Raw genomic sequence first — 24,403 nt, 5'->3', positions numbered from 1 at the left:
GAGTGGAACAAAACCAAACCTCGCAATATAGCGGTGATGTGACATCACTGATGTCAAACACACCCCATTCACTGCAAGAGACACTTCACCACTTATTTCGCGTAGTTTCCATCTTGGGACTAAGTTCAACGCCGGAAAGTATGCTAGTCTCAACTTCAACAATGGAAAGCCATTTCAGGTGGACCTACCTGTATTTGTTGATGGGAGTCCTATTAGATGCCCGGGACCTGATGACGACCAGGAGATCTATCTCGCTACACTAATTGACCAATTGGCGCAAAACTTCGGTTCCGTCCTCCAAATCAACTCGTCAGTAATCTTGACAAGATCGCCAACTCACTGCTAGCACCACTTCAAATCGGGGAATACCTTAACGGCGGTCAACGGATGCCGACTTAGCTTCGGACCAGCTGGAAGCAACCTGTGGACACTCACTCGAGACGCTGATAACGTCTATTTACTTGTAAGATACAGTATGCCAACTTGTTTGACAATTCACTTACGGCCGGTTGCAGACGTGTATGGTTTACTTTTATGTATTTGAAAAAAAAGATGGTAAATACTAAATAGTCCACAAATTTCAAATGATCTTTATTTCATCTATTAGATTTATGGATGGAAATTTTAAATGAATTAGCGTTAGTATATAAATCCAAAATAGTCAGATATTTACAAACAAAATATATAGAAACATAAGAAGGAAACGAGAATTTGACTTTTTAGAAACCAACTAATAACAAATAATTAAGGTTGCAAAATAAGGAATAAGCAACCCTGCAGAACAAAAAGAAAAGTATTATTATTTAAATATTGTCATACGTTATTTCTGATGGAGCAGCTTGTTTCTGCATTCCACGATAAATTGCATAATGAAATTTTCCGTATAGATCTCATTCCAACTAAAAGTAGACGAAAAGTCAAAAGTGGTGCGCAGCTTTCGCGCCAATGCGCACCACTGTGGCCTACAGCCCAACTAAACTTTTATTTGAGCTTGACTACCTATATACTACTCATGCTTCCCACCAAGCAGATGCATCTTCATGTGTGTGGGTATATAAGTCAAGCCAAATGGGAAGCATAGTTTGGTGAGAGGCCGCAGTAGGGCACCACGTGCATACCATAATATACGCTACAACTATGGTTGACAGGTACTTTTAGTTGGAATAAGATCTATACTTTTTTATTTCCGTAATTAATCCAGTGTAGTATTGCGCTACTTCAAGAAGGTTTATTCCGTCCAGTTAAGTGTCGATGAAAACCCGAGTACCTTCTCCCACGGAAATTCCTCGGGTTTGGTACCTACAAACAAAAGACCGTGTGTGCAATGTTATGTGTAGTTCTTTTTTTTTTTTCAAAACAGTGAATGATTCCATCAAATTTTTGCTGTTCTCATTTTTTTGTGATTTTTAAGTTATCATAATTTTTTACTGATAGTTTATGTATAAATTACCACTTGATCGCTGAATACGTCCGTTGCGGTTATTTGTCCCGTTCCCGCTGTTACACATCATACCGTAAACGCGGATTCCTGGTACACGAGCATAAGCTGGCTGGTCATGGCTCATGGGTCCATCTGCAAGATTGGTGTGAACGGTTTAGACCATGATCGTAAAGTTGGAGGAACATATATTTATGGAAAAGGAAAAAAATCTATTCTGCTTTATAGGATGTTACAGCAAAAACATAAAAACATGAGAATTGTAGGAAAAAAAAGAATAAACAATTATAGGTGATAAAATGTCGATCGAACCATTAACCATCTAAATTTGGTAGGAAATGTTCTTACCTAGTTCGCCTTGTTCGCAGCGACAGATGACAAGATACTGAGACTTTCCCGTGCGAACATTCTGGAGGGCGAGCAATGCCCAATCTTGTGGTGAGCGACATTCACGAATTAACTTGGTCTCTTCACAGGTTTTTACCAAGGTTGGTGATTTGAATCCGCGCCCCGCTTTTCCGGTTCCCTTCTATAGAAGTTAATTGAATCGATATCTTATTTTATTAAGTTCTATCGTGTTTCTTCAGAATAATTTTTACTTTGATATTTTTCTTCATTCCAACTTCGATTGTATGAAAATCGTTTCGGGCAATACTAGCAGAGCAAGGGCCCTGAAAGCGATCTGCACAGGCACAGAGTGGTTGCGTAAAGTTAAATCGTGTGTAGACGGCATTGCATACCTACAAATTGATATAAGTTATTGTGTAGTCAAAGTTGAACTAACTGTGTTGTAAAATTTTTGGCAAACATAATGATCCGAATTTTCCTTTTATGATCGAATTGTCTTGTTTAATATTAATTTCGTTAAACAAAAATAAAACTTGATAATATAAAAACTTTATCTTACCAAAAAGTGACATACTCTTGGACAGAAAATTTACACTGCACAAAAACATTCAAAATGCTTTCCTAAATCAAGTTTTCCGTGCTCAGTAGATTAACACTCACATGGGAAACTTTTGTTTCTCTCTAGATGCTTGGCTTTTGCTGAGGCTTTTGATTGTAGAAGTACTGTATCTTGCCTTGAGGGAAAATAAACTTTTCCCTCATACTGACGGAAAATTTAAATTTCACATCGGCTTGAACACTTTAGTGCAACATCTGGTGTACGCTCGATTTGACGTACTGTACGTACGTAAAAATATTTCGATTGTAACTAAATTTTTCTTCCTTTTTTTATTTACGTACTAACAGTTTGGTTAAAAAAGATGAAGAGGAAATGACAGAAAAAAAGGTTTACCTGCTGTGTAGCGCACTCGGGTAGCAAGTAGAGATGTTGATTGTGCGGATAATAGTGGTATTTAGTCGGTTTAGCAACCGGTTTTTTTCGGTCACGAATACCCTCCTCTACAGCCAAATTCCCTTCTTTGCTCGTCATGACCTCCACGTCAGTCAACTCCTCCTTCAAAGGAAAATTTGTCAGTATAAGGTGTGTGTGTGTGATAGCAAAAACCAAAAAGGTTTCAAATAGGCTACACTTAAAACAGATTTAACATCATATTAAATACAAAGGAACATTCGTTCTTATCCTTGCCATGAAATCGTTCTTCCTAAAATAGGGATACAACAACACAATGATATTTTTATTTTTGGTGACAAGTGACGAATGGTTGGTTGCAACACCATTTAAAAAGAAGTACGATAAGACAGCTCATTTATTTTGCCTTTTTAAATTTATCAGTTTCAATGAACTAAGCTAAAAACTAGAACCATATTTCTCAATTTTTTAATTCCTTTAAATATTTGAATTCAAGGTAAGGGGCAACTCGGAACGGTCGTTGACACCTTTGTAAGTGTGAAGCGTTATCTCATCTCGTTTATCTCTAATAGAGAGGGAGACGCGAAGTGGAACAAGCAATTCAACGCTTGCGATCATAAAACAGCTTATGCACGATTGCATTTTAAATTTATTTGACCGTGTTATAATTTCTTCGACGACATAAAATCGTTGTGCGTTCTCAGGCTCATTCATCCAAACACACTTGGATCTCAGCTCACAACCGCTTCTTATGGAATACAATGAAATACAATAATAGCGTAAAGCAGGGAAAATCTGGAGGTCAAACTTCACAAAGAAAGTTAATCAAGATAAGCATTGCGCATAAACTTTTATGCTCAAAATTTGGTTGAGTAAAACGTCTTTACATCGGAACGACATTCTCTTTCCCCCTCCTCATTTTTTCTAATTGTGCGATTCTGGGTGTTCGTTTATCTCCAGACGGGAGTCCGGTTTACAGTACGATGATGTCAATGACTGCGAAATCAAGATTCGGTCGTGTTAATCAAGTGCAACGGCACTGAAATGCATCGTGAGATTCCAGTAAACAGATCACATTATTCCAGTTGGAAGATCATTTTCAATTAAGGTTATTCAACTCTTATACTACCCAACATTACCTTACGATCAAGTTGGCTGCTTTTTTTTACTCCTTTGCTGTTGACAGATGACCGCTTCTTATTGTCCATCCTTTTATTTTTCCGAGGGATTTTCAATTCTTTTGTTCCCTTCTAAAATCCAGACGTCACACACCAAATCCTTTCCAACAAAATCCCCGTAACGCCAACGAGTTTCAAAGAAAAATAACGGGACAAAAGTGGTGTTTGGTGTCGCACGCGGTTTGGCTTTCAACCCTTCAGCGTGAGCAGCTTCCGTAAACATTTTTGTACCGTTTCGATTCAGCGTACCATTACGAATTTACGATTGACAGGCAATTCTTCCCTTCTGGAATGGAAAGCTTGTGCTTTAGTTATTTCTGTTTATGTTTGTTATTTTTCTATTTTTTAATACTTTTTTGTGTTCAACAGTCAATCTTTAGACATTTGTAAAATCGTAAGAACGATATCGGACAGGTTGATGATTTCGTATTCAAACTACTGCAGGAATTTAAGCTTTATAATAAGCTAATAAGCTAGTTTGATGTGCGTGGCGACCTGGGGGTTTATCAAGATTAAAGTTCAAGCTCATATAGACGAAACGGAAGTCAAATATTTTTTCAGAAGCACTCCGAATAGAATCAGTGTAACAAAGAAACAAAGAAATGTTCCTCCAACAAAAACGAATGAAGCAAATGGACATGGGTTGGAACGGTAGATAGTTGTTGGTGGGATCGTCACTCTGCCGTTGCTTCATTTGCCTAGATTGCTTTTATTCAATGCAACGTAGTTTGCTACCGTATTTATTCATTTCGTTTCTACGTTTTAGTTCTTCGCCAATTCGGTTTGCTCCCTTGATATACCTAATCTGTTGAATTCGATTTCTTTGGATTTCGAGTTTGGTGTCCAAACTGTTGTAGAATTAATCAACTACGCCCTCATTGAATTTCCTCGCCAGTCGCTTTTTTTTTTTTTTTTCATTTGTTTGTTTTGAATCCACTCATAAAATCCGAAGACCCTAAATCGTTTGATTTGGAAAATTGCGGATAGCCATTTCTTACAAGGGCAACAATACTGTAAAAGAATCAATGCCCATTTTCTTATTACGGGAATATACACCGCAGTAGCAGAATATTTCATTGGATTCCGCCGAGGCGGTCACCTGCGGCAATCGATCGATTGATGGCTGAATCAATTATGAGTGGCTAGCCCCCTCCCTCCACATTCAGTCATCGGTCATCCATAGCCTACTTTACATTTCAAATTTCTGTGTGGAAAGGATGGGTTTATGCATTTTAACTGTTGTCCCAAAACGGCCATATTTTGATGACTGAAAAACGTTATTTGGTTTAATTCGGATTTTCGTTGGAACAAAATTTATCTTTCAAAGCGACCCATAAGTTTAAAGCAAAACGTCGTGGCGCTATTTATTTTAAAAAGCTCTGGATAAATTTTTACCTCGTCTTCTTCTTCAAAACTTTCCGTAAGTTGACGAACTAAATCTGAAGTTCCATCAGCATCTTCTGGCGAAACGCCCAACTGTTGCAACTCAGCCTTTTGATTTATCTGCTCAGCCGGTTTAGGGCCTAACACTGGCATGAGGGTGTTGACCGCTGTTTGCTGCGAATGGGTGGCCGTTTCTTGCTGCTCTTGATCGTAAATTACACTTTTCAAAGGAAGATCATCTTGGGGTGAAATAGGTGTAAAAATAGGTAATTCAGTTTTTTGACGCTGCAATCCTTGGCGTATTCCTTTGTCCAGTGCTTTGAGACGCTCCACGATGGAAACGCGCTGGCTCGCTGCATGACTCACTGTCGCCAACAGAACTATTGCAGTCAGCATCAAGGAATAGCAGTTTCCCAGCGACCTTTTCTGTTTTGTTCACAAGAGAAAAACGGATCGGTGTAAACATGAAACCACGTAGAACTATACTTAGTTGAAATGCTTATGAGAAGTAGAACTGTTTCCGCTAATAATGCGTAATATTCACCCAAAAAAATATTTGATCTTCAAAATAAATGTTAAAATCTATGTGTAACAATTGAATTTTTCTCATCATTTAGATTTTTCCCCCAACGTCCTACTTTTTCTTCAACTTACATTGCTCAGAAATGTTCGTAAATCGTAACTGTAGCGACAGAATGGCAGAATCACTTAGTGTTCTTAGTTCTACGTTGATCAATTGGTTTCAAAAAATATCACCAAACTTTCAGTTTACATTTTCAGTCTACATAGAGCATTTAGACTTTGCAACGTACGTAGCCTACATTATGTTGTACTACATACAGTATATAGGTATAACCTGATTCTTAGGTACAACCAAGATTCTTACTGCCGTTTACTGGAAAAATATTTAACTTAACCAAAATTCTGACTTGCTTCGTAAATTAGAAATCTGATTGTTAATCTCTCGGTTAAAAAAAATTGTGTTACTTGATAGATAGACATGTTCCCGTCGAGCTGCTTTTTTATGATTCAAAATGCTGAAATAGCAGAGAAACTTTGAAGAAACTTTGACACTTGTAAAATAAAAAGGACTTTTGTGGAACCGGAGCTGTTTACTGCTGGATATACAACACTCAACTGCCAGTATTGCTGGAATGCCTAGAAGATTTTCTTAACTTCCTTAAGGAAGACAAATAGCGCCGCTAGTCAGCCTTCGGGAGGTTTCTACTATTATGACACGCCTCGCTAGTGAAGAGGAAAAAAAATAGGAATAGCAACGGAACTATTCGATCGTGCTCAAAACAGGTTCACTATGCACTTTCTTTGCTATTCTGATTCCCTTCGCGAAGCAACTTTATATTAATTGTCGGGAAATTGTCGGAAATTGTGCTGTCTCCGAGAAAAAGGCCAAAACGAAATACTGTAGGCTATCTGTTAGTAAAAAAAAACTTTACGGTTTAGAAAATTTTGTGGGAAATTTGCTTTCTATGCTCTCGCATTCGACCTAATTCGAAACATCTTTTGCAGTCGTCTTCGTTACTTGTTACTAATGGTAGGCTAAGCACTACTTTGCCAAATTGACTGCCTGTTTTTTGCCATTGATTTAACTGTCGCCAAAACAATTTATAGTGAAGACAAATCATGTAAGGACAAAAAAACAGATTAAAACTGGTTTCAGAAAATCTAAAAAATCGCTGCGACCAATTTGTCTTGCAATTAGTTGTATTTTTATTAAAGACTCGTTAGTCTCAGTGTTTTACGTATTTGACAGAGAAAATCGCCACTTAAACAGTTACGGATTTAAACAAATCTAGTTAACAATCAATGCACAACTCAAGGAGAACCAAATCCCAGACCATTTTTTGTACTATACTAACTACATCCGAAAAAGAAACTTAAAGAACGACGAAATTTCCTTCCATTTAGGAGATTTACAAGGTTTTGGTTCGTGATTGGACATTGACACTCCTTGCGGATAGCAAGCAGAACCTAATACGTCCCCGGCCTTATTCTTTATATAACTTTAAATGCCGCAGGGTCCTTATTGAAACATGCTTCGGCATAGAATCCGTGGGTAGACCTTAAAAATTTGGTGGCTGGGTATGGCAAGCCGTTCGTGCCACTTTTTTTTTGTAAATGCGACGGTAATCTTAATGCTAAATGTAATGGTAAACAGCTATGTAATGCTAAATGTAATGCTAATCCTAATGGTAAACAGCTTATATTATTGCGCAGTTTGCAGAGGGTTTTCAATTTTAAATTAATGATGACATTCCAAATAATGAATTAATAATGTTTATAAATACAATTACGTTATCCATTTTAAATTTATTTATAATTTGTATTAACGCGGAAAATAATTTTTGCATTAACTAAGTTCAATCCCGCAATTAGATGGCTCATTTTAGTCATTTAATCTTGTTTTTGTAATACGAGTTTACGTACGAGTACGAGTACGAGATGTTTTCAATCGAGCCAGTAATAGCTCGATATTTTCGCCATCTAGGAAGGGAAATTCGAATGAATTACGAATGAAGAAGAATGAAGTTATAATAACAATCTGTGAATGTATGATTATTTTTTTAAAGGCTCTTTTGTGCGACGATGCACGGCGGTAGGTTTAAGTCCTACGAAAGCAAGAACGTGCTATACTTGATCTTGGGGGTATTCTGACATGAAAAATCTCTGAACGCGGACAGATGAAACTATGATTCTGTGAACGTAAAGGAGTCCTCCAATTCAATTTCCTTCCTTCCAATTTCAATGTCTTCCAATCCATCGTCCAATCCAAACATGGAGTTAAAAATTAGTTGTCTGAAATACCTGGACATACGCGAATGTCCCAGTTTCTAAAAAATATTAGGGCTTACTTTCCATCGTTATCTACCTCATATTCATAGAATACTTAATGATTTGTCAACTGAGACTATAAACGCAGCGTTTGCAGCCATTGCCCACTTTTAAAAGGATCTCCATAGATAACCGCGACGTCTGGGAAATGAGCACACCATCCGAACAAGTAGTTGCAACGGAAAATGAATGAACTCCTTCAATTAATGATTTTACTGAACAGTACCGATCACCGGACAAGTGATAACGAAAATCCGAAAACTTGCGAACACAGCTACGCTAGTTTTCCAGTAGTAAAAAAAAATAAAGAAGCTATGCCATGGTCGTCGTGATGACTTAGCTTTTAAACTGGCAAATTCGGCGCAATTGAAAAAATAAAATAACCCCCGTCGTAGCGGACAAGGTTGATAGCATCAATTTAATGTGTGTTGTGATTGGTTTAACGGATTTAATATTATAGAACCTGTTAGGAACCGTAGGAACGCATCATGTTACGAAACTACAAGATTAAATTTGTCTTTCCAGCAATCTAGCAAGCCCAATGAATAATTTTACTGTGATTTTAAAACTATGACCTGCACGGCGTTTCTTAAAATAAATATCTGAACCGCCTTGGAAACAACAGCCAAGTAGTTTTATTTTGATTTAATCATTTAATTAATTTAGTAAATAGTTGACATTATTTTAATTTCTAGTAGTATGTAAGGACATCCTGTCTAATTGGTTGTTTCAGCAAAAGAATAAATGTTAACCTCTTGGTGAATTAGGCTGACGCTAGGTTACAGCTGTAAACTAGCGCTAAGATTGTTAAACCTAAATTTATCAATCCAACTTCTAATCCGAAAAAAAAAAAACTAGTCGGATGCACAGAACACATTATCCTAAAGCTTAAATAATTTCAAGCGAGCCATGAAGGGGACACCTTTTAACAGTGAGAAACACAAATACAATAATACCACATGATGCAAGGTGTATTAAAATCCACCCACACTTCATTGGAGGACATTTAAACTTTGCCTTTAGAAGATTTAACAGCAGCCTGCTGAGCCTTCAGTACTTTGGCTACTATTTTCTGCTCTTCAATCAAGAACGCCCTCACAATCCTGAAATTAAGGAAAACATGTTAGAAACACCAATTTAAAAATGTACTGAGCACAACATACTTCTCTCTGACACAGCTGTGACAAAGACATCCACCATAGGCACGGTAGACTTTCTTTTGTCTCAGTGACATCCTTTTTCGCTCATGAGCTCTTGCTGGTCGGATACCTCTGAGTGTAGTCTTGCACATACCACATTTGGGAATCTTCCTTTGCTTCTTTTTGTATTGATATACAAGGCGACCACCTGGGGTTCTCACACTGAAAACATAAAAATATTATCACAAGTTCATAACAATAAGTTGTAGGTATTGTTGACACTTCACATAAAAGTGTTGAACATTTAGAAAATTCTCATTAAAAATCGCTTTCACTCAACTGATCAATTCTATCTCTAATCTAGACATCTAATTAATGTATGACAATCTTACATGCGTCGCTGGTTGCTAGCGGTGTTGTAGGAGAGGCGCCTCCGATAAGTTAAACGTTGAGCCATTTTACCTAAAATCAACAAAAAGGTTGGACCATTTAGTTCAAAACGAACACTAGTTCACATTACAATATTTAATCTGAAAAATAGTTTCAAGGAGATATGGATGTACATTGATATTTAAAAATACCTTTCGAATCCAAGCCCGAAGTGAAAAGGAGCTCTAAGAGAAAGACTTTACTTGACGAAGAGAACAACGTTCGCTGTTGCCAAGTAGCAAATAAAAGTTTTAGTCAACTGAAAAATGGAAAATGGTCGCGGAAAATAATATTAATCTTTTCTTGTCTCCTTTCGAAATAAGTTAAATATAAATTGCAATAAATTTCGTGATTTACTCAACAAATTTTCTAAAAGTAATTCACCACTGGCAACAAATCTTTTTTCTTATGTTATTACTCAATTCTTTGAAGTACTTGGCAGCCATTTTAAATTGGCAAATGTTTACGGATTATGTTTACAATTACAACTTTACATGTAGCGTCTCGCCGTACCCCTGGTGTTGTCTTGTGACAGGTAAATATACCCTATATGTTAACGAAAATGGACTCCTTGTTAAAAAGTTATGAACAGCAATTCAGGTATGTTTATTTTAAAATTTCTTCACTCACAGTTTTCAATAATAATTATGATTTTAAAGTGTCATCACTGCAAGCATTACTGCAAGAACAGCAACACTGAATGGAATAACTAAAGGTTCAATCATATTGAAATTTTCCATTTATTATGTTTCCGTTTAGTCAATTTTATTTCTAACATTTCAGCGGAGGATAAGAAATGTTCCATTCAACAGATTGTAAGAGAACTTGAAGAAACTAAGGATATTGTAAGAATATTAATTCTGTATTAATATTTGATAAATGTAACACGACTTTTAAATATTCTAATTTTACTTCAGTTGGAACAGATGGAATTGGAGATTCGAGAACTGGATACAGCTTCAAAAAACAAATATTGTACTCGTATTGAAAGCTACAAAGTTGAACTTTCCAGACTAGAAAAAGAATTCAAGAGTAAAAGAATTTCAAATGGTGGAGAGAGAGAAGAATTAATTGGAGACACTGATGCAGAAGATGTATATGATCAAAATCAACTATTGATTAGTAATGGTGAAAAGCTAGAACGAGGAAGAAATCGTTTAGAAGCAGGCTATCAAATTGCTATTGAAACAGAGCAGATTGGAAACAACATACTTACTGATCTCAATCAACAAAGGGAAACCATTCAAAAAACCAGGAACAGAGTAAGTTTAAGAAAACATCGCTCTAATATTTGATTTCAAATTTTAACATGCTAACTTTTTTTTGTTATAAGCTACGAGAAACCGATGAACAGTTAAGTCGTAGTGGGCGCTTGCTGAATCGCATGTTTGGCAGAATTATTCAGAATCGTCTTGCGTTTGTTGGCTTAATTATTCTTGCTGTAATTTTGATTATAATTACATTGTATATTAAATTTCGGAAAAGTTCTTAGCCATTCCACAATTTGTATGTATATGTAAATGTATGTACTTTGTTTCAATATAGTATTTTTGCGCACGTCATGCAACTGATGCTTTTATTTGTCATCCTACGATTACGATCACTTCAAGGTTATTTAAATCTGCAACAGATGGTCCTACTGAAATTACATAATATTCAATTGAGAATTGGAAAATTTTCTGAGTAAGCCATTTTCGACCATGAATTCTAAAAGCAATAAAAATTTCAATCACTCAAAACATCACTAAGGGAATAATTAAGTTCAGTTTCGTATGCTTATTCACAAGCATTATTTCTTATGTAAGCATCAATAGATAACTTATTCCAGCTTTTGCGACAATAAACCGAAAATACTAACTGACGGCACAAGGATTTTTATTTAGAATTAATTAAGTTCCATCGACATCTCGATTCATTTCGATCGCAAGGAGTAGATGGGTGGGGAAGTTGGGGTGTGAGGGGATTTGAAAAAAGAGCTGGGCCAAACAAATGACGTAGTCATCACATGGCGTATTTACGAGTCCATTCACGTGCAAGTTCATTGTATCGCTCTCGATCAGTCTTGTATATCCTGGCAATCTCGGGAACCAAAGGATCATCCGGGTTTGGGTCGCATAGCAGAGAACAAATTGACAGCAGCACTGAAATTACAATATGATACAATTAAAAAATATTCCATCTATCTAAGAATATATTTTAAAAAATATTTTAATATATAGCAATATTAAGTTAAGCTAAACAAATCCACACCTTTAGAAATGGTGAGTGCAGGTGACCACTGGGATCTCAATATATCCAAACAAATGCTACCATTGCTGTTTATATTTGGATGATAGATTCGTGTGGTGAATGCCACCTAAAGTAAAAACATTATGCAAGTCATCAACTGTCACTTGATAAGTAAAAAATATATAAATTTACCTTGGGTGGCTTGAATGGATAATCTGTTGGAAAGTGAATGGTTAGAAAGAAAACTCCACCTTGGTAGGGACTGTCAGGCTATTAAAACAAAACTCATTAGTCATTTGGGTTTGGTTTATAAGGGGAATAAATAACTTACGGGTCCCATGATTGTGGCCTGCCAATGGAATACTATTGAAAAATGAATAATTGTCAATTAGCAAAACTATTAAGTAACAAACTATGAATTTACACAGACATTAAAGCTTGTGCTATAAAACAGCTGAGCTTCAATAAATAAGTTCCTAATCTTAAGTTAAAGGAAACAAAAATCTTACAATCATCTCCTACAGGACCTGCCGAGCACTGTGCAGGGGGATCACGACCAAGATCTTGAAGTTCCTGAAAGAAAAGTAAAATGCAACTCAGAATAAGAGTAGAATCACAAATGAATATTGAAATAGATTTAGTGTCCCCAATGACTAATCCTTTTGTACAGCTACACATTATAAACTCATTTATAATTTTAAAAAAACTAAATGTTAAATGTCAGTATTTAACACGTTTACCTAACCTAAATGCGATAAAAAAAATTAATATGTTAAGAGATACGTTTTAGCGTCGCATTAAATAGAACGTCTAGATAAAATTGTGACAGCAGTCTAGTAGTTAACAAGTTTACATCTAGGAATGGAGACAAATCTAGACCCCGACTTTCGCCGAGCCAAAGCCACTTAACATGGCGACTCCTTTATCGGGTTTTACTTCCTTGTAACTCATTTTCGAGCGACTTTAAACGATTGAACTCGACTGAAATGCACAGTAAATTCGAACAGTTTCAAAATTGGCAAACATACCTTATTGATTCTTTTCAATGCCATCTTTATGATATATGCACGCTATACAAGTTTTGCCGAAAGACTAGCCCTTGTCACCAACGAGAAAACCTTTTCCAATATGGAGGTTAGGGAAAGGAACAGCGTTGCCAAAACAGCCCAAGTGGTCTCGCTGCCTGCCGAAACGAAACAACGTTGCTGCTATGCGCAATAGAAATTATATATTCTTCCAACACCATCTTGCGTTGATGTGCGAGACATCTTTTTGAATTTAATTTAATTATATAACACGATGAGTTATCAACGTTTGCGATTTTATTATACAACGATGAACTGTTGGATCGCAGGAAAATATTTACAAATTTGATTTGATATTGTTGGTGAAAGCGGTGAACGCTTGCATCAGTCAAAGGAAATCCGAATATCATTCAAGCCCTTGAAAACCAATTGAAGGTGTGTTATTGATTATTAATGTGACATTTTATTCGAGTAGCTGAAATTTTAATATGAAATAAATTAGCACTTATTGAGCCACCCAATAATTTTAGTTATCAAATCGAACTAAAGAACTCGAAGTAAAAAAAAAGCCTGGTTAGTTGTAATGTTGGTCGTAACGTATGCAGCAACGGAGCAACCTCATCCTACATTTCTGTAATATTCTTTTGGCGAATTTCAAGCATTTGAGTTTCGGCTTGACCTAGGCGAGTATATACGTATAAACTTTATATGCTTAAACTTTATTCAAAATTTTAAATGATTTATTCTTCATTTAAATTTATTTAAACCTGCTCATGAAGTGTGCGCTGCTGCTTTATAAAGTTGAGACTGACATACCGACGTTAAAGTGATTCAATTTCGAGGATTAAACGCTCGAAACAAACAACTGTTTCTCTTATTTCAAAAATATTGCCTTAGTTGAAGACATTTCAGAAATTCCCTTGTTTGTTGTTTTAAACAACTGCGTTTAACTTGGTTGGCACGACGTAAATATCAGAATGGGACCCAATCATTGAACTACGAAAGTTTCTTCTATATTTGGCTCCTTGATTACTGAAAAGAAATATTTTCTCCAATTCTAGATCTGTGTAAATTAAATTAAAAAACGACACTGTACATTTGGTACATGCATGATATGTGAACTGTGTAATCAACAGTCTGTTCAAAGATGTGGTTCACTCGAAGAGAGAAGATAAGAATACACATTTCAACATTTCATTATTATGTACATGTAAATGCAAGCTGCGCCAGCAAACAATATTACAACAATCGCCGTTAAGAAAACTAAATAGATCGGCTCAAATTGAAACAAACACTTCTAACTGTACATGGTAAATAATAATTCATACAGTCTAGGGGGAGAAAATATGAATAGATAAGTTTAAAGTGAAGGAAATCGTGGATGAAAAAAAAAAACATCAGTACCTTTTGCATCTATGTTACATATGCGGTATTACATTATGACAATTTTAATACTCAATAGAAAATGTCCATACAGGCAGGCATATACAGTTTATATATCTAACGAGTCGGAAGATTTCCAACATGTAGACTTCGAACTAAATTTCTTAGTAGGAGAAGAAGAAAAAATTTCGAAAACACGTCCGTCCGCCGCGGGAAACACCCTTTTGACGCACTGTTGACTATATAATTTACAGACATGGTGCACTGGACATCGAGATGGGAAACTGTTGTACAATGCAAAACATGTTCTTGTGCGGTCTAAGCAATCTGCTGTGAAGCGAGCACTAGGTGGCAGCTGTTTTCCTTCATCTTTTAGCTCAACATCCACTCGATTGAGTTTTGCTTGCAACATTCCAATCATTGAGACTTCAACCAGACGCTGCTCAGGATCCAACAAGTCGATTCAAAGGGATTTACCATAGGATTTTGCTGAATACTTGCGAACCCGTCAAAAAAAAAAAAAAAAAAAATGTTGCATAGTGTTAACAGTATACCCTTTTTCCTTGCGGATCACTAAATAACGGTAGTATGGAATGTATTTGTACGCACAGAAAAATACCACTTTAGCTGAAGATGGGCCCCACTGATGATATTCAACTAGATGCTCCCTCCCCCCCCCCCCCCCCCAAGTTATTTCGAAAGTTTACAATTTAGATATTATGTGGCATCAATGTTCCAAACGTTCGAGATACAATCTATTTAACACGTGAATTAATGGGGAAAGCAGCAGGCTGAGCTTTTGTTTTTGTTTAATCTTTACATAGATGCAACCACATTGGTTTTGCAGTCCCATTCTCTGTTGGGTAGAGACAACACTGTCTGCTCTCTTTGGGAGGCTTTACATTCTGCCTTGACATTGGACCCAGGGGCACTCGTCTAAAAAATGGAAAGAAATTGACAATTATTGACAAAATTCCATGGTTTCACAGGTTGATGGAGCGTACCAGTATATTGATCGGTGCATTAGTATTGCTGACTGGATCGCAAGCTAAACCAGTTAAGCGAAGAGCATGCGCATAGTCGATGCTGATCAGATTGGGATGTTTAACTTTCTTGTAGCCCGAAGACAAGGTAAACTGATGAGGGCGCTGCTGATGTAGGAGACAGTCGTTCTTTGTAGACGCAACACCAAAACGGCATCCCCCAAAGCTGTTGCAGGAACTGCAACTCCGGCTCCTTATTTGAATTCTGTCCACCGTCACTTGCTCAAAACTGTTTGGAAACACATAAATCATTAGAGTCCAGCGTCCAAAGTAAGCCAAAGAAAAATGACATGGATGCATACCTTGCGAGCCGTTGTTCCTTTCTTTGTTGGCGGACGTAGGTATAAAATATGATGGAAATGATAACAACCAGGACGACGGCAACGGTGGCTCCACCCGCAATACTCGCTCGCTCCAGCATGATCTTCTCTCTCAACGCTATGGAAATACCAACAAGAGATTCAAACAATGTTCAAAAAGTAGCAAACGTTTGAAATGTGTAGACTTACGCAGGTAAGATCCGTCCAAGTCTTTATACTCACAGCGCTGACCCATAAAACCTTCGGTGCACCTGTAGACGAAGAAAAATTTGGGTAAGTCTATGTTTTTCCTAGTTATTCAGGCGTGTGTGATAAAATAATGCAAACAATAGGGATTGGGTTGTTTTTATTTGACAAGAAAAAAGAGAAAGGAAAGAGGAAATGCCACACGAGGAATAGGAGGAAAAAGGAATGCAATCCCTTTGTCGCTTCCTCCTCTGGTAACAACTTCGTTAACACGGGCTACGTGCGCTGAATCAATCAGGCAGCCAACCTCTGGAATGCCACATCTCAAACAACCTCATTTCCATTATTGCTAACAATAGGTGGGGAGTCGAGTCGAGCCCCTCACATTTTCATCGAAATTACCAAATTCCACACAATTTGGAATTTGGGACCCATTTGAAAGCATTTTGACAATGAGGAACGCAAAACTTGGACAATGTCCGTAATTGTAGGAAGACTTACTCGCAATTGTAGAGAATGGACTCTCCGATTTTGATTGTGAAACACGTGGCGCCATTGAGACAGTAATATGTTGCATAGGCTGGCGGGCATGCGTACGTCTGGAACGTGATGTTGGGTCGGACGGCGGGAGTCGGGCTGGGCAGGGGAGGCGGAGGTCGTGGCTTGGGTGTGGATCGACTCGAACAACCCTCTAAAAATGGAAAAAAAACAACAAAACAAAACAAAATCATTGGTTAACATCAAGTTTGTGAGGATACTAATTCAAGTTGACTCTAACACAGTAGCAGCTAACGCTAACCCAATTTTAAAATAAATAATAATTATCACTAATTTAGGTATACACCACCCCAAAAGTATGATTTAGACAAAGACATTCTCGCGTCTTGTGTAGCGGAACCCCACGGCCTGTGCAGCAGCTCACCCATAAGTGAGGCAGGTGTTTGGTTAAAATGATGTCCCCACTGAAAAGAAAATTCTCGCTTCCAGCCGACAAATTTCCCCTCTGTTTTTACAATCAAGTCACAACGCAGACACTCACTGCACATTGGTGCCCGTGTGCAAGCGCCACAGGCCACTCGAGTTGTTGGCCATGTTCAATGGAAGAACAATGTAAAAAGACGCCAGCTCATATTTATGGCTATGACTGAAACTCGGTAGACCAACAAAACATTGAATAATTGTGTCGGACGTGTTTCGCACTATTCGGCAATGCAATCGGATGCCAAATAGTCGGGCAACTGCGCTCAAAATGTTCCATCGATAAATGGGGAAAAAAATAAGCAATGCATCAACTGATTATGGGCACGGTAAACATGTGGTTTCGAAAGGGGATCACATCATCACATCCGGAACAAGCCCAACCGGAACTATTTTATCATTTGCCGTTATATTGTCAAGTTTCCAAGTTCCGGTGATGCAGTAGGTCCATAGCTGCGGAACGAACATGGTCGGAACAGAATGATGACCGCTAACCAACTTCTCCATTTTGTCTCCATTCACTCCTCGGTCTCATTCTCATATAGAGGTCCGAGAAAAATGGTCTCGGCACTAAAAAAAAGAGAGAAGTTTCCAAAGTTGTTGGCAACTCCGGCAGGGATGAAATTCGAGTCGCCTCATAAGCCAGAGGGGAGGGCATCGCTCTTCTCCCAACGTAAGACGCGATAGGAAAGTGAACGTTTTGAACCACCCCCTTCTATTTGAGATTAAAGGGGAGCGCAAAAATATCCTATACTGTATATAAGAGTAAGAGAAAGACGGGTCACCGAGGTCAGACGTACACTCGTTGCCCGTCAGATGGCAAGCGTGTGGCGTGGTCCTTCCACCAATGTTGTCTTGCGTGGGCCTTAGCACTGCTTATCATTAAGGTAAGGAGAGAAACAAAAATTCGGCCCTGGCTGGACGGAATTTCAAATAATCATCGGCCGTTTTAACGACGTTATCTTTAATGGCACACCAAAATCGAACAACATTATGAAGGCAGGGCCGGATTTTTGAGAGACAAGCGATGGAAATCACCTTGGAGCGAGTGGAAGGTAGAAGAGTGTTTCCCTAAAGCCTGTCATAGGACACCGCACGTTTTTCGGAAAAGGGGAGGGGGGAAAAAAATGTGAGGAAACAGAAGGAGGAAGCAGAGGGGGGTGGGGGGGAAAGGGAAAGGAGCGCAGCGCATGTCACATCTGGTTCCTGCCTGCCCATGTGTGACCATATGGGGCAGACATAAGTAAGCCTTCTGACGGTGGTGATGATTCCGGAGAGGGTGCAAGCACATGCCGAGGGCGCGCCACCTGCCGACGCTTGTATCCGGTGACCTGTCATCGATTTCATATGCCCTTAAGCAGGGTAAACATCATCTGCCACAGATTGGACTAAACGCAGCAAACTTTGTTCTATCTGCACAGCTTTAAACCCACTGTGGTAGCGGAGAAAAAAAATTCGGAGCTGGCCGGAATAGGTGAAGCGCGCGAGTAAAATGGTGGATAATGATGAAATTAAATAGCTGCACAATCAAAAAATGCGCGGTGCATCTGCCTGGAAAGCGAATGACTTGGGCAAGCTGCGTCCAGTTATGTATACATCATTTGCGGTGCGTGGCGAGCGCACGAGGGGAGAGCAGCTGCACATTCATGACTCTGCGGTCTGAGACCTCGGGGCTCTTTTTTTTTCTTTTTTTCTCTTTCGAGCAGCTGTTGTTCTGGTCAGCGATCCTTTCTGACACGCATCTAGGCCAGACACCGTCTCTCAATTTTTAATTATCCACCAAGTTCTTTTCTTCTTCTTTTTTTTCACAATATTGTCTTTGTCGCACACAAACTTTGTTGGCTATCACGATTCGTTTCAAAAGGCTCATCGATGACAAAAGTTCCCTTTTTTTAAAAAATTCATAATTCCACATAATAATAGATCAACCCAAACTTTCAAATAAATAACTCAGCCCACCAATGTCAACCTTTTTCTGTTTCTGTTTTTCTGTTTTTTGTTTCCCTTTTACATTTTAAGCAGCGACTGATTTAGCCTATTTTAGCCTGATCCCGTGGCTGGAAGCCATTGAACACACCCCAAACCAATTTTGACTACGTGGAAAGGAAATTGGTTGGGTGGAAGAAGCGCCGTCTGTTGGTAGCGGATGCCGAGACGGCCGGGCGTCTGCGTACCACGTGCGACGACTCGGGTGACAAATAGCCAAAGAGACACTCGAATGTCCAGTGACAAAAAGAAACAACTGTTGTCAAGAAACGGGCAACAACACACATGCAAGGCATTTCAAGTCAATGTCGGTTTTTACCTGCGGTTTGTAGGGAAAAGGCCAAGAAGATGACGAGCATGGTTAAGTAGATAGTCCGCCAACTGGGTCGACCTGACGATGAGGATGGCGACATGTTGTTTAACGAAACCTGGCCCAGGCACTCTGAAGAACACCTTCCAGCGTGAGATGAAAGACTAGATGGAGATGAGCAGCACTTCTTTCTCGGAGACGATGGGTGCATCGATTCAAACGTGGCGGATGCAACCGATTCTTTAGTCCGATCGAAACCCAAATTCTTGTGCGCTGCAAATGAAAAGAAATTGCCATTAGTTTTAAAATGAGGATAAACATCAATTAAAACAGTTGTTGATCGGCGGAAGGCAGTTGGGCTGAAGACAAAAACCGAATATTTATCCTCTGTTTCTCTACTGTGCCTTAGTGTTTCTATTATTGGAGAAGCTCATGTCTTTGAAAGGCAGCGTTTATTTTTGAACGCCACTAAGTACTAGGCTTATAAGCTATTCTCGTGTCTTAGGGTACCCATACAAGTTCAAGGCGGTAGACCTAGGACCAAGGAGTTCTCCTGTACCACGGAGAGAGATCTCTGAATTTTACGACGTTTAAAATTACCCAATCAATGTCCCGTTTTTTCCCCTTTTAATGCCTTTGCTGAAACTATTGATCTCAAAATAGACGAAATTATATTAGCTTGATAGGGAAAGAAATTAGCCTTGTAAATTCGGCTGAGCATCTATTTACATTTTGTTGTGACACGATAACAGTGAATAACACACACAGCGGTGCCAGACTGAAGAATTTAACGATGTCTTGGTATAATGAGAGGAAGGCTTCCAACATGGAAAAATGGAACGCCATTCTTTCCATGTCGTTGATTTGGATCGTGTACAACGACTCGGTTGGTCCAACAGGTGGTCAAACTAGTGGCCAGCGCACAAAGTCGTACCTGCCCACTGCACCTTTAGATTTCGTTTCTCCAGGCGAGAGTCATTCAGGCCCACACTCTGCCTGCCTACCAGCCAGCCAGCCAGCCCTTCGTTCGTTCGTTCGTTCCACTCAATGTGTTTCCATTTTTAAACTCCCCTCAGTCTAGGGCCTAGGCTCTTCTTTGTGCCCGGCTTGTCACCACGCAAAAATCCTCAAATAGCAACAACGTCTCAAACAGTCGGTCCGTCATTCACTGGCAACTGGTGAGGATCGATACTTGCCATTGGTCGTTTCGACTACGCAACCCTTTCCCGTCTACAAGCAGAGGTGGTGGTGGTGGTGGTGGTGGGGAGGAAAGAAAAAATTTGGAAGAGAGCGAGAGAGGGAGAGAGAATAAAAAGAGGGAAAGGAAGAGAATAAAGGAAAAGAGAAAGAAAGAGAAGAAATAAAACGAGAAAAAGAGAGAAAGAGGGAAACTTGGTTCTGCATCCGTGACGTTGCCAGCGACGCTTGGTTGATTACCACCAAAACTCGCCTCCGGTAGATTTTCTTTTTATCAGGTGGGCAACACGAGTGGAAAAGGTAGCCATGTGCGTCCAGCTAATCTCTCAACTTGGCCTTACCAATCCACCTGCCACTGCTCGCCTTTCTACCGTCAACGAAAATCCTGCGGCCAAATACTAAACACATTGGATAGCCATTCGTGAAAATAATTGACTCGTTTGCACTCGTCTGCATGCCACATCGTGGCATTCATCAAATGGCCCCTTTGCCATCATGAAATGTTGTTTGCCAGACATTCTTGAGTCGCCCGACCCATCAAACGCCGTACTTGAATCGAAAAGTGCAATCATCCGAACACTTAGGTTCATTGGTGCTAGTCAACCATGTGCATGTTAAACAAGAGTCTGATGCATGCACACAATTTCCAATGCCTCTCAAATAAATCTGTCGGTGTTCTTTGAGCGCTTCGACGAAACATGATTAGGGTGGAGGCAGGGCAATGCATACCTGCACATTTGGTCCTCGAATGTTCGTTGTTGTCGGCTTTACTTTCGGCAGAGCCTGTCCACGAGTTGAGATCCAGCAATCCAGTGGCCAGATAAAACATTTCTTCGGGAGAGAGTGACATGGCCGCAGACGACGAGGCTCAACCAATTATTATTTTCGACGAGAGGAGAAACGGTGGGGGGAACAAAGCGGCGATGAAGCTCTTGTTTTGTTTTTTATCCGGCGTTGGTCACCGAGAGCAACACTATTTCTTCTGCTTTCCTCCTTGAAAACGGTCCAGTCGTTGTAAAAAGAAGAAACAGATTCCAGTGGTGCGGCCGTTCACAACGGTCCATGCGCTTTTAAGCAGACTGGTGGGTAGAGCGTTCCAGGAACTGCATGATGATTACCACAAGGATGGAGAAGGCCAACTGAATACCAAAGGTCACACACCATTGGCAATCACTTTGTGTGGTGCACTGCAGAAAAAAAAAGAACAAAATAAATGAGTTTAAAACGGGGCAATCAATCATTCAGCCTCAAATGTGTGTGTCTCTCGTTTGTTGTGCTGGGCAGAGTGGTGGAATGCTGCCAGAAGTGGGGAGGGGGGGACGGTGTTTTACTCAATCCCGTTTCCGGTGGAGACGTACAAGGATAACTAGCTGATGACACTGCGAACATTCGGACCTTATCTCGGATAGATTACAAAGCACTCGCCTGCCACGGGAGAAAAATGTCCAAAATTGAAGAAAAAGACACTGACAAAGGTTGCCATTTTGCCAGAGAGAGAGAGAATCTTCTCCGCCCCAAGCTCTTAACCAAATACATTGGCCGATTTTTCCAAGAAGTCTTATCGGACACGTCCACCAATAACATTTGTCGGTCGAAAGTTGTATCGGTGACAAATCGGAAAGGGGGGGAAACGTCAGTGAACGTAACTGGCGAGTCATTGTTTGACGCAGCAGACTGAATAACGCTTTCAACGGATTTGGAACAAATGATGTGTACAAAATACAATTCGGGTCCGGCAGGAGCGCAAGTAAACGAGATACAGGAAGAAGCCTTAGCATCATCATAATAATAACAAAAACCCAGCCTGGACGTGCTGGGGTGAGTATTTGAACGGATTACCTATCTGGTCTATTGGGGAAAAAACGTAGGGCAGACAAAGCGAGCAAAATGAAAAGGAACCCCCATTTTCCAGATAAATTTGGATAGTCTCTCACCCTTGACGGACGAAATAACACTAGGAATGCTTCACGACGCCACACACACACACACACAGACAACCCATTCTTCCAACGAGGATCTTTTTTTCTTCTATAGATGACCATCCGAGAGGTTCAAAAAAGCCAATATCGAAACAGTACGGTTACTTAACATTTATAGCTGCTGCTTCAATATTTTTTCTTCTTCTCTTTAGAGCTCCCCTTGCTTGATTTTTTTTATATTTTTTTATTTTTTTTCCCCATTTTGTTGTTCTCTCTTGTTTGTGTGTGTGTGTGTGTGTAGATCTGTAATGTCTACCTGCTCCACGAGGCGTCGTTTTCAAGGTTTCACGGTTCGGAATGTTTTACAGGTAGCTAGCTCTCTTGTAAGAAGAAGAAGAAAAAGGAGAGAAGAAGAAGAGTCTGGCTGAATTTTGCCTCAAAGCGCTCAACTACCTTCTTCCACAAGTGAATAGACTGTGGCGGCTCGGCTAGATGGATGTCCCCTTTTCTTCTGCCCTTCTTACTCGACCCATCCGTCGTCTTCTTATCATTGTCATGGCATTCCACCCAAGACTTTTGCCCCTCTTTCCCTCTCTTTAACAACATTGACATTCAACACACAGACCAAACTATTCTCAGGCATAACGGCGTCCATTTGCTTTCACGATTAAAAAAAAAAAAAAAAAAAAACAACTAAACTTTCTACTAGAATTATTCTTCAGACATCTGTTATCAAATCGCTTGTGGTGGTCTTTGTTCGATTTTTAACGGGTAACAAAATGGAGATTTAGATTTTTGTTTGAATCAAAGTGAAGAAGAATGTTTAATCCATCCATGCAATGAGCAAATGAATTTCCCCCGAAAGAAAAACTAGTTGGATACGTGGCAACAGAAAAAGGCTGTTGAGTGGTGGCGGCCCTAGTCAGCCAACCTTAGTACCGGTGGTGGGATCCGTAATTTGCGTGGAACACACAACGAAATAGACCAGTACACATAAGAGTGGTAGGGAAACCTATTGGCTGCCTCATGTCAATACCACGCTTTTTTCCCCCAAACTTTCACCAGTTGAAACATAACGTAAATGTCGAACAAGAAAGAAAAAACTCACCGAATGACTTGTTCTTTTTTTTTTTTTCCTGGGCTGGAAATAATTGGCAGAATGCACAGAATTCCGTCAACAATATTCACACACTGCAGTTGTTTTTCTTTCTTCCTTTCTTTTTCGAAGGAACACAGGTACACCCGAGTTCACAGTTTGAAATGAGTGTTGGCTGAGAGCTGGCGGCTTGTTGGATGTGAAACTCGAGTCCAAACGAGATAAATAAAAGCACAGAATAAGGACGTGTGAAGGGCTGCGAAAATGGTTAAAAACTGTGAAACTGAAGGGGGGAAAAACGAGGCGAAACGGGGAGAGTCACGATCAAGATGGTGGGCGATGTAGACACGACGTCCTCTTTTCACGACGACCGTAGACCATCTGAATTCATGGATGGAATAGTGACTGGTCTACGTCTACGTAGTCTAGTCGGGCAGTACAGGCAGGAGGGTGGCGTGGCGCGTTCTCTGGTGGCCATTTCCCCACCAGCCAATGGGAGGACGGCATTGGCAGGCCCCTCGGGCGCACGACTAGAACCCAGCGAGTGAACTTGGGTTTCGACTTATTCGAGGCACGGTCTCTTTTTTCTCTTTTTCCCTTTTTTTCTTTCTGTCCACCAGACACACGCAGGAGGAAGGAGGGGAGGCCACACACATCCAGCAGCGAGTGTTCCGCTGTGTGTATGCTGTTACAAAACAGCAGCGTCGGAAGGAAAGATAGGCAATAGCCAAAGAGGGGAGAAGAAGAACCACCGGTCCTCCTCCATAATGTTGTTGCTGCTGCTGGCTGCTGCTGCTGCTGGCTGCTGGCTGCCTAGACTTTTGGGTAAAAAGCAACGCCAGCTGCAAGCTCCGAAGCGCTTCGTTAGCCAAGTGGAGGAAAAGCAAACCACAGCTCGCTACCAACGAAAGATATATAATATTTTTTTAGAAAAAGAAAGAAAGAAAAAAGAGAAAGAAAGAAAGAAAGAAAGGCGCTAGCCACTAACATACCGAC

At 39.7% G+C, this 24,403-nt stretch overlaps 5 protein-coding genes across 5 annotated transcripts; 1 reads left to right on the top strand and 4 right to left on the bottom strand.

The window, feature by feature from the left end:
- Positions 1–520: 520 nt before the first annotated feature.
- Positions 521–6,463, bottom strand: LOC124335869. Its single transcript, XM_046789361.1, has 7 exons — positions 6,305–6,463; positions 5,330–5,743; positions 2,739–2,900; positions 2,038–2,178; positions 1,787–1,967; positions 1,451–1,573; positions 521–1,299 (listed from the first exon to the last, which is right to left on the bottom strand). Exons 1-7 carry the CDS (start codon positions 6,317–6,319, stop codon positions 1,229–1,231), a joined length of 1,107 nt encoding a protein of 368 aa, XP_046645317.1. The 5' UTR covers positions 6,320–6,463; the 3' UTR covers positions 521–1,228.
- A 2,657-nt stretch (positions 6,464–9,120) lies between these two features.
- LOC124338599 (60S ribosomal protein L34-like) lies at positions 9,121–9,977 on the bottom strand. The gene is made up of 4 exons (XM_046792687.1): positions 9,888–9,977; positions 9,699–9,768; positions 9,331–9,528; positions 9,121–9,270 (listed from the first exon to the last, which is right to left on the bottom strand). Exons 2-4 carry the CDS (start codon positions 9,761–9,763, stop codon positions 9,174–9,176), a joined length of 360 nt encoding a protein of 119 aa, XP_046648643.1. The 5' UTR covers positions 9,764–9,768; positions 9,888–9,977; the 3' UTR covers positions 9,121–9,173.
- Positions 9,978–10,088: 111 nt separating this feature from the next.
- On the top strand, positions 10,089–11,297 carry LOC124338597 (vesicle transport through interaction with t-SNAREs homolog 1A-like). The gene is made up of 5 exons (XM_046792685.1): positions 10,089–10,335; positions 10,395–10,450; positions 10,519–10,580; positions 10,653–10,997; positions 11,069–11,297. The coding sequence occupies exons 1-5, from the start codon at positions 10,286–10,288 to the stop codon at positions 11,225–11,227; spliced, it is 672 nt and encodes a 223-aa protein (XP_046648641.1). The 5' UTR covers positions 10,089–10,285; the 3' UTR covers positions 11,228–11,297.
- A 296-nt stretch (positions 11,298–11,593) lies between these two features.
- On the bottom strand, positions 11,594–13,157 carry LOC124338598 (ubiquitin-conjugating enzyme E2-17 kDa). The gene is made up of 6 exons (XM_046792686.1): positions 12,993–13,157; positions 12,474–12,537; positions 12,296–12,327; positions 12,157–12,234; positions 11,986–12,091; positions 11,594–11,876 (listed from the first exon to the last, which is right to left on the bottom strand). Exons 1-6 carry the CDS (start codon positions 13,014–13,016, stop codon positions 11,737–11,739), a joined length of 444 nt encoding a protein of 147 aa, XP_046648642.1. The 5' UTR covers positions 13,017–13,157; the 3' UTR covers positions 11,594–11,736.
- A 934-nt stretch (positions 13,158–14,091) lies between these two features.
- LOC124335762 lies at positions 14,092–24,189 on the bottom strand. Its single transcript, XM_046789203.1, has 8 exons — positions 23,420–24,189; positions 21,122–21,579; positions 19,205–19,468; positions 16,423–16,612; positions 15,925–15,986; positions 15,718–15,853; positions 15,377–15,644; positions 14,092–15,308 (listed from the first exon to the last, which is right to left on the bottom strand). Exons 2-8 carry the CDS (start codon positions 21,240–21,242, stop codon positions 15,189–15,191), a joined length of 1,161 nt encoding a protein of 386 aa, XP_046645159.1. The 5' UTR covers positions 21,243–21,579; positions 23,420–24,189; the 3' UTR covers positions 14,092–15,188.
- Positions 24,190–24,403: the final 214 nt, after the last annotated feature.

Source organism: Daphnia pulicaria, chromosome 4, assembly GCF_021234035.1.
Source record: "Daphnia pulicaria isolate SC F1-1A chromosome 4, SC_F0-13Bv2, whole genome shotgun sequence".
In the NCBI taxonomy this organism is placed as follows: domain Eukaryota; kingdom Metazoa; phylum Arthropoda; class Branchiopoda; order Diplostraca; family Daphniidae; genus Daphnia; species Daphnia pulicaria.
Note: the sequence above shows the minus strand (reverse complement) of the source record. Positions and strands in the feature narration are given on the sequence as shown.